The sequence below is a fragment of the Hylobates moloch genome, unplaced genomic scaffold, assembly GCF_009828535.3.
Source record: "Hylobates moloch isolate HMO894 unplaced genomic scaffold, HMol_V3 SCAFFOLD_1, whole genome shotgun sequence".
Lineage (NCBI taxonomy): Eukaryota > Metazoa > Chordata > Mammalia > Primates > Hylobatidae > Hylobates > Hylobates moloch.
The window spans coordinates 8711747-8721953 of NW_026652276.1; the positions used below are offsets into that span (position 1 = coordinate 8711747).

General features: G+C 51.2%; 1 protein-coding gene across 1 annotated transcript; it reads right to left on the reverse strand.

Annotated features, from left to right (window-relative positions):
- Window positions 1–7599: 7599 nt before the first annotated feature.
- Window positions 7600–9981, reverse strand: NEU2 (neuraminidase 2). Its single transcript, XM_032753293.1, has 2 exons — window positions 9781–9981; window positions 7600–8541 (listed from the first exon to the last, which is right to left on the reverse strand). The coding sequence occupies exons 1-2, from the start codon at window positions 9979–9981 to the stop codon at window positions 7600–7602; spliced, it is 1143 nt and encodes a 380-aa protein (XP_032609184.1).
- Between the last annotated feature and the right edge of the window lie 226 nt (window positions 9982–10207).

Sequence of the window (10207 nt, forward strand, 5' to 3'; positions counted from 1 at the left end):
TGCTGTCACCAGTGAATCCCACCTCCCAGAGTGACATCCGGCCCGTTGCTGATGCTCAGCTGCATGTGTTGTATAACAGGGAATTTCCCATCCTTTGGAGGCAAACTGGACTCCTGGTGCTCCTAGCGGGTGATACAGAAAAGGTGGCCTTGACTATGTCACTGACCCTGGTCAGTTCCCCAGGTCCTCAGTGGATTCATTTTGCAAAATCTCAGCAATAAGTGTGGCAATAGGCAAGAACACAGCCTGTCGCTCCCAGCACCTCACAGTCATTTCCCATGAGCCATCAGATGCCTGGAACCAACAAAAAGAGGAAATGAATGGAGACGTAGTGGAAATGATGACGCTTGTCCTGGGGGTCCCTAATGGTGACAAGAGCTCAGCTCCTCAGCACCGATAGTGCTCTGACCTCTGGTGTCTGGATAGCAGACACCTGGCTCCCAATGTCTCTCTCTTTGGGGATGTCCCTGGTCCTCAGGCAGCCCACCCCGACTGGGGGCTCTGAGATTCTAGAGACGTCCATAGGGTGCAGGCAGGGCTCCACGGGTGCTTCTATAGGGCCAGTTATTGGAAGGTTGGCCACTATTTGACCATGAATGGAAGGACCGAGATGGCACTGAAGATTCTTTTTTTTTTTTTTTTAATTTTGAGACTGAGTTTCACTCTTGTTGCCCAGGCTGAAGTGTAATCACGAGAGCGTGATCTCGGCTCACTGCAACCTCCAACTCCCAGGTTCAAGTGATTCTCCTGCCTCAGCCTCCCGGATACCTGGGATTACATGTGTCTGCCACAACGTCTGGCTAATTTTTTGTATTTTTAGTAGAGACTGGGTTTCACCATGTCGGCCAGGCTGGTCTCGAACTCTTGACCTCAAGAGATCCACCCACCTTGGCCTCCCAAAGTGCTGGGATTACAGGCGTGAGCCACCGCGACCGGCCGGCACTGAGGATTCTTAGGACACCAAGGAGCTCAGCCTTGTGTTCAGTAGACCATGAAGGGCCTGGGTGTTTACCCTCCTGCCCACAGTAGTAATTATTGGGAAATGGCCCATGTCCCTGTGGGGCAGCTGGCGGGACTGTAAGGTCGTCATGGTAACACAGCCTTTCCATCCTCTCTCGAGAGCAGGTCTGTCCTTCCCCTGGGGATTTGGAGAGGTGCAATCCTCTCAGACATGGAAGGTCTGGATTCCCTGGGTGGGATGGATGATTTTGCAGTCTGAAGAAAGGCCGTGACAACAGGGGTGGCCCACCTTACGGATGCCAATGTTCCTCTGTCATTTACCTTGAGCCATCAGATGTTGGGATTGACCAAAGGGAGGACTGAAAGGAGAATATGGCAAACGTGACCTCTTTTCCATCTTCCTTTTCCTTCGTGTATTCCCCCTAGTCCATCCAGAAGGATCTGTGGTACTTTGGGCCACTATGACCCTCAGGAATCCTGGGAGGTATTGGCAGGCCCAGAGCCGGCCACAGTGTCACTCCCTTCTTCACTCACCTCCTCAGCACGCACTTCTCAGGTGTGCATGCAAGAACAGCAAGAATAGCCAGGCTGTATTTGTTTCCTGCTGCCACTATAACAAATGGCCACAAACTTGGTGACTTAAAACTACATACATTTGTTCTCTACAGTCCTAAAGGGCAGAAGTCCTGAGTCTATTTCACTGGGCTAAAGTCAAGGTGTCTGCAGGGCCGCGTTCCCCACAGAGGCACTAAGGGAAACTTCCTTGCCTTCTCTGGCTCTAGAGCTGCATTCCCCGGCTAGTGGCGCCTCCCTCCATCTGCAAAGCCCAAAGCCGAGGATCTCACTTCAGTGCTCACAAGGCCTTCTTCTGTATTGAATCTCTCTCTACTTCCTTCTTACAAAGACCCTTTGATTACATTTATGTCCCACCTGGATAATCCAGAATAATCTCACCATCTCAAGAGTAAGTGAATCACATCTGCAAAATTCCTTTTGCTATGTAAAGTAACATGCAGAGTTCCCAGGGATTAGGATGTGGACATCTTTGTGGGCGGCGGGGGCCATTATTCAGCCAGCCATTATTCAAGCCTTGGCTCTTCCCCATTGACAGGTATGCCAACTGCCATGCCCCCTCCCCAGCCTGGAATCCCTTCCCCAGTGGCTTCCCAGGGCTGGTCTCTCAGGCACCAGAAGTCCAGGTCCCTCCCACTGTCCCAGCCGGGACACAAAACAAACCTGGAGAGGCACCTGTGACCCGCCCCGCCAGGAAGGCCATAGGGCCATAGAAGGTGAGATGAAAGATGGAGTCTAAAGGGGATGGCTGCACCAGGGCAGCTGCTCAGAGGTGAGGTGAACAGTAGCAGCCCTGCCTCAGATATCTACAAGAACCAGGGCCATGTGGGCTCCCCACACCTGGAGCTCCAGTTCTCCCTGGTCTGTGTTGAGGGGAGTGTGTGGATGAGGCCCGGGCCCCACTAATCCCTGCTGTGTCTGCACCCCGGTTGTGGGGTTGCCAGGTGGAACGTTGAACAAGGCTGGTCCACCAACCCCAAAGTTGGACTGGATGATGGACATCCAGTGTACATGCACGTGTATACACACACACCCCTACACCCCAACACCCAGATGTCCCAGGCAGTGGCGTTGGGCTCAAAGTTGACCAAAGTAGTCCCAGACAGAGTGCCACAGCCTGGACGTGGAGCTCTGTGTAGCAGACTTGAAGGCCACCTTCCTGGGCTCCAGAGACTGAACTACTTCTTCCGTCATTTACACATCAGCAGTCTGAGGCTGAAGCACACATTCTTTGTGGTTGCTTATTTATTTGTTAAGAGGTGGTTTTTAAGGGAAGGTCCCGGGAAGGGAGGACCTTCTGGAACTGTGTGTATCAATCTGTGTGTGTGTGTGTGTCTCTAAGGATACACATTTATTACAGTAAAAATTCTGTTTTACTAAATGTATCCTGGATTGGATCCTAGAACAGGGGGAAAAAAAGGACATTAGTGGAAAAACTGGTGAAATCAGAATAAAGTCTAGAGTTTAGTAAATAACCATGTACCAATGTTAATCTCTTCGTTTTAACAAATGTACCACAGTTATGTAAGATGTCAACATCAGGGGAAACTGGGTGTGGAGTATACAGGAACGTTCTGTACTATCTTTGTAACTTCTATGTAAATCTAAAATTATTCTGAAATAAAGCGTTTATTTAAAAATTCAGTTTCAGCAGGGCATGGTGGCTCATACCTGTAACTGCAGCACTTTGGGAGGCTGAGGGAGGAGAATGACTTGAGCTCAGGAGTTTGAGGCTAGCCTGGGCAACATAGTAAGACCTCATCTCTACAATTTTTTTTTTTTTTTGAGGTGGAGTCTCGCTCTGTCGCCCAGGCTGGAGTGCAGTGGCGCAATCTCGGCTCACTGCAAGCTCCGCCTCCCGGGTTCACGCCATTCTCCTGCCTCAGCCTCCCGAGTAGCTGGGACTACAGGCGCCTGCCACCGTGCCCGGCTAATTTTTTGTATTTTTAGTAGAGACAGGGTTTCACCGTGTTAGCCAGGATGGTCTCGATCTCCTGACCTCATGATCCACCCGTCTCGGCCTCCCAAAGTGCTGGGATTACAGGCGTGAGCCACCGCGCCCGGCCTATTTTTTTTTTTTTAATTAGTGAGGCATGGTGGTACGTGCTTGTAGTCCCAGCTACTTGGGAGGCTGAGGCAAGATCGTTTGAGCCCAGCAGGGGGAGGCTTCAGTGAGCTGTGAGTGTGCCACTGCACTCCAGCCTAGGCAACAGAGCAAGACCTGGTCTCCAAAAAAAAAAAAAAAAAAAAGGCCGGGCACAGTGGCTCATGCCTATAATCCTAGCACTTTGGGAGGTCAAGGCGGGTGGGTCACCTGAGGTCAGGAGTTCGAGACCAGCCTGGCCAACATGGTGAAACCCCGTCTCCACTAAAAATACAAAAATTAGCCAGGTGTGGTGGTGCACAACTGTAATCCTAGCTACTTGGGAGACTCAGGTAGCAGAATTGCTTGAACTGCCTCAAGGAGGCGGAGGTTACAGTGAGAAGAGATCGTGCCACAGTCAGACTCCATCTCAAAAAAAAAAAAATCAATTTTAAACCCAATATTGAAATTCAGTTGAAATTCAATTTCAGTTTTAAAACCCAACATACAATATTGCTTTGGGAGTTAAACTAGCAAATCTGCTCTTTTGTTCATTTTTTATTTTTTATTGAGGTGTAACATATATGCAGTAAGGCACACAAATCTTTTTTTTTTATTTTGTTTTGTTTTGTTTTTGTTTTTAGATGGAATCTCGCTCTGTTGCCCAGGCTGGAGTGCAATGGCGTGACCTCGGCTCGCTGCAACCTCTGCTTGCTGAGTTCAAGTGATTCTCCCGCCTCAGCCTCCTGACTAGCTGGGATTACAGGCGCGCGCCACCAGGCCTGGCTAATTTTTTTATTTTTAGTAGAGACAGGATTTCACCATGTTGGTCAGGCTGGTCTCAAACTCCTGACCTCGTGATCCACCTACCTCAGCCTCCCAAAGTGCTAGGATTACAAGTGTGAGCCGCCAAGCTCGGCGGCACACAAATCTTTTGTGTACAGCACATCAAACTTTTACACACGAAATCATCCACATAACCAGCCCCAGATCAAGCAATAGAACACCCAGCAGCCTCCCTCTTGCTGTGTCCCAGTCAACAGCTCCCCTCCACCAGGAGCAGCCACTATCCTGACTGATAGACCATAGTTTAGTTTTATCTGTCCTTGAACTTCATATAAATAGAATAATAAGGTATGTACTCATTCGAGTCTGATATCCTTCACTCGTCATGATGTCTGAAAACCGTCCATGCTAGTGTGGAGAGCAGTAGTCCACTCTTTCACTGTTGTGTATTATAATATTCCACTTCATGAATATGCCCAAATGTCCTTTTTTTTCTTTTTTTTTGAGACAGAATTTCACTCTTGTTGCCCAGGCTGGAGTGCAATGGCGCAATCTCAGCTCACTGTAAACTCCACCTCCCAGATTCAAGCAATTCTCCTGCCTTGGCCTCCCTAGTGGCTGGGATTACAGGCACCTGCCACCATGCCTGGCTAATTTTTTGTATTTTTCAGTAGAGATGAAGTTTCACCATGTTGGCCAGGCTGGTCTCGAACTCCTGACCTCAGGTGATCCACCGGCCTCAGCCTCCCAAGGTGCTGGGATTACAGGCATGAGCCACCACGCCCAGCCCCTAATTTACTTATTTATTTTACTTTCTATTGACATTTAGGTTGTTTCCAGTTTAGGACTCTTGTGAATGAAGCTGCTATAAACAATCTTCTATGTGTCTTCGGCAGCTATGAACATTCATTTCTCTTGGATGTGTGCTCCAGAGTAGAACTGCTGGGTCATGGAGTATTTACATGTTTTGTTTTGGTGGATTCCACCAAATCACTTGCCAAAGTGGTGGTGTCAGTTACTTTCTGCAGAAATATACTAGAGTTCCAGTGGCTCCACATCCTTGCGGATATTTGCTGTTGTTAATCTTTTAAATGTGGGCATTCTAGTAGATAAGTCTCTCACAGTTTTATTTTGCATTCCCCTGATGACTAATGATGTCGAGCCATTTAGTAGCCTTTAGAATATTCTCCTTTGTGAAGTGCAAGAGGATATATCCACATCCCAGAATCTGAATGTGACTTTATTTGGAAAAAGGGTCTTTGCAAATGTAATTAAGTTCAGGATCTTGGGAAATAAAATCCTCCTGGGCCAGGCGCAGTGGCTCATGCTTGTAATCCCTGCACTTTGGGAGGCAGAGGCCAGTGGATCACTTGAGGCCAGAAGTTCGACACCAGCCTGGCCAACATGGTGAAGCCCTGTCTCTACTAAAAACACAAAAATTAGGTAGGCATGGTGGTGCGTGCCTGTAATCCCAGCTACTTGGGAGGCTGAAGCAGGAAAATCGCTTGAACCCGAGAGGCAAAGGTTGCAGTGAGCTGAGATGGTGACACTGCACTCTAGCCTGGGCAACAGAGCAAGACTCTGTCTCAAAAAAAAAAAAATCACCCTGAATTATGTGAGTGGGCCCTAAATCCAGTCAGTGACAAGTGTCCTTATAAACATAGAAGAGAAGACAGAGGAGGAGGAGGAGATGGCCACGTGAGGATGAAGGCAGGGATTGGAGTGATGCGACCACAAGCCAAGGACCAGCAAGCATTGCTGGGAGCCGGCAGAAGCTGGAAGAAGCAGGGAAGGCTCCCCTCACCAGGGTCTCCAGAGGGCACAGAGCCTTTCAGACATGTTGATTTCAGGCTTCTGGCCTCCAGAAAGAACTGTGAGAGAACAAACTTCTGTTGTTTAAGCCACCAAGATTAAGGTAATTCGTTCTGGCAGCCCTAACACACTAATACAATGACTTAAGCTCACTTAATTCTCCCAGACCTTGCCTTACTCCCTGCAAAGCTATTCTCCATGCTGTCTGCCCCCAAGCATTGGCAAGGACACATACACAAATACACACACGAACAAACATGCACACAGACACACACAGACACACGAACACACAGGCACACACAGACGCACATGGACACACACACAAACGCACATGCAGACACACATGCACACAAAAAAAATGCACATGCAGACACACACGGACACACATGCACACACAGTCACACATGGACACACATGAACACACATGCACACACACAGACACAAACACATGCACACAAACACACATTGACATACATGAACACACATGCATGCAGATATGGGCACACACGAACACACACAAACACATGGACACACATGAACACACGTGCACGCAAGCACACATGGACACACTTGAACATATGTGCACACATGAACCCACATGCACGTGCAGACACGTGGACATGCATGAACACATAAACATATGCGAACACACAAACACACATGGACAGGACACACACGAATGCACATGCACACACATGCGAACACACAGGCACACATGGACACACACGAACACACATGCACACGCAGGCTCACACGAACACACATGAACACACATGCGAACACACAGGCACACGTGACACACATGAACACACATGAACGCACATGCACATGCAGACAGACACACAGGAACACACAAACACATGTATGCACGGACACACATGGACACACACAAACACACATGCGCAGAGACACATATGGACACACACGAACACACATGCACATGCAGACACACACGGACACACACACACATCTCTGCTAATTTACGTCATGGTCTTCCATCTCAGTTCTTCCCCAGGAACACAATGTGGGGTTCCCAAGAAGGAAGGAGTTGAACTAGGAAATTTGTCAAGACCTACACAAAGCTGGGGTTGGGGGACAGGCAGGCAAGGTGACAGCTGCGCTGCAGGACCCTCCACGCTTTCCCTATGGAGAGGCTATGGGAAGCCAGGCACTTTTGGTTTCTGGGCTGAAAATAGAACCTTTTGGGAAGACTGGAACCACACAGGAGGAAAAGAGCAAGAGGTGCACCTCTCTCCACACACGGGCGCCGAAGGGAGCCCAGAGTGGCCCCCACGTCCAGGGGCCACGGGAAGGAGAGGCAGCCGCTGAGTCTCTGAGCTGGGTGTGCAGGTGAAAGGCAGGCCCTTGTGTTGGGCACTGGGGGCTCATTGAGGCAGGTACTCAGCCGGGAAGGCTTGCTTCAGGGTGAACATGAGAAAGACAATCTCCTCGTAATCATTGGCTTCATACAGACACCCAAACAAGGGGGACCCATCGGGGCCGGTGCCCATGCTCTGGAGGTCTGAGTAGGCACAGCTGCCCTTGGCCAGCAGTACCGGCTCCGACCAGGCCTCAGGGGCTGGAGGTCGTGGGTTGAGGTAGGCGCCCAGGTCGGCCCTCTGCCAGGAGTGTGTGGGGTGAGTGTAGAGCAGCCACTGGGCTGGGGAGCCAGGCCCCGAGCGGGGGCTGGGGAAGCTGATGACACTCCCCTGGCAGCCCTGGGGCGGCGGCTCCACCAGCTTCTTCACCAGCTGAGACTCCTGAAAATCAAGCCCGTCATTGTTGCTCTGGGCCTGGACCCTGGCTCGGAGGTGGCTTCTCGCGTTGAGGGTCACCACCCTCTGCTCCCCAGCCTCGACTTTGGCCACCTGGCACTCCAGGGTGTCCTGGGCCACAAAGTGCCCTCGCGCCCACGTGCGCCCATGGTCATGGCTGAGGAAGCAGAAGGCAGAGGGGCTCGGCCTTTGGATGGGGTGAAGGTTCCGGTAGGCATAGGCAGGCACCACCAGGCTCTGGGCCCTGTTGTGAAGCTGCAAACAATGCCCCGGGCCCACCGCAAAGGTGGACCACTCCCGGTAGGCTGGGCCGATGGCCTCATCAGTGAGGTCTCTGGGGGAGCTCCAGGTCCTCCCGTGGTCAGTGCTGGTGACTTGGCACAGCCGCGTCACATTGGCCCTGGTCTGCAGCTGCTGTTGCTCCGTGACTTGCCCAGGGATGGCAATGAAGAAGAGGAAGAGGGTCCCCGTCTGCGCGTCATACAAGGGGCATGGGTTCATGGACCGGTGGCCATCCAGCCGGGCCTGGGCCACCACCTCCTGAGCTTGCCACTGAGTAGGGAGAGAGAAAGAAGAAGGCAGCCTTGAAACAGCTGGGGATGGTGCCAGGAGCTGCACGCGTGGGAGGGGTGGGCACGGGCGTGTCTCCCAGGTTAGAGTCAAAAGTCATCGAGGAGAACTCTTCACCCAGCACTCATATCCTCCTTGCAACTTTCCCCAGAGCTGCGGGGCCCGGGGCACCACCTCACCCCTCCAAGGCAGCCACACTCGGCTGAGTGATTCTGTTCCTTCCATTGCCATCAATATGCATTTACAGAACACCCACCTGCCAGACCACAAGATATGAAGATGACTCGTGCATGAGCCATTCCCAACTTCATCCTGGTTCCTTCACTTCCCACCCCAGTCCAGCTCGCCGTCCTTGAATAGCAAAGCCCTGGCGGGAGGTGCAACAACCTAACCAGTACAAGACAGAATGTGACAGTCACCTCTCACCTTCTACACTCCATATCCTACTCATTTAGCCAAGGAGGAGTCACACAGAGCTTCCAGAATCCCCAAGTCTATGTCACATGTACTGTCTGTCCCCATTTATTAACAGCTACCCCCATTGAGCAATTCTAAGCACAGACACAGCACCAAAAGTCTAACATCCACGGTCTCATCTAATGCCTCAATCCCTGGGGAACAGGTGTTAATAGCTCCATTATTACAGTGAGCAAGAGACTGTGACAGGGAGGAGGAGTTGCCTAGGCCACACCTCTGGTCAGTGGCAGAACCAGGACTTGAACCCAGGTCCACCTGCTTCAAATCCCATGCTTTGAACAGCTATGTAGTAATGACCACAAAGGAATGATAATATTAAACTCTTCAAATATGATCAGCCAGCCTTGGGTGCTATTGTCAGGATTAATTATTTAATCTATAAGATAGAACTTCAGGATACAAGCCATCACCCCACCCCAGGTCCCCAAGTTAATTTTACTCAAAGGACACAACCCTCCACTATGCAACACTGAACTATTCCTCCCTCAGGTCATCAGGGATGCTGGGCACCTCATTCAGTCATTCAGGAAAACAGATGGAGGCCAACTGGACTAATTCACGGTGAATCCAGAGGTCCAGGTGACCAATGGGGGCACTTTCTCTGCTCTATCTGTCCTCCGTACCACAGCCATTGAGGGATAAAGTTGTCCCTTTATTTCTTGAGATCCAGGCCCGGCCCCTGATCACAGCAGCAAAGGGTGTGGCAGAGCCCTGGGGAGCCAGTGCAGACACCTCCTGCCTCACCTGAACCTGGCGAGTGGGCGCATCGTAGCCTCCTCTGCGCAGGACAATCAGCTCCGCGTGCTCATCCTTCTTGCTTGCCCGCTGTTCTGCAAAGGCCAGCAGGGTCTGCTGCCCAGGCAGGTAGAGCAGGGCAGGGATTCTGTAGGCTTGGGCTCCCGACTGAAACACGCTGTCCTTCTGCAGGACAGGGAGGGACGCCATGGGGCTGGGGGTGGACAGGAAGAGAAGATGTGTCACCTGCAGCCACATCTGAGATGGGCCGAGTCATTCAACAAGACAGGCGGTGCTCACCCCCTGGCTAAGTGGACCAAAGTCGGGGCGGCCTGTCCTCCTCCCGCGTGGGGTTCATTCTCCTTTCCTACACCTCAAGACCCTGCTTCTTAATTCTGCCTTTGCTTCGGTGGATATCTGGAGGGGGTATTGCAAA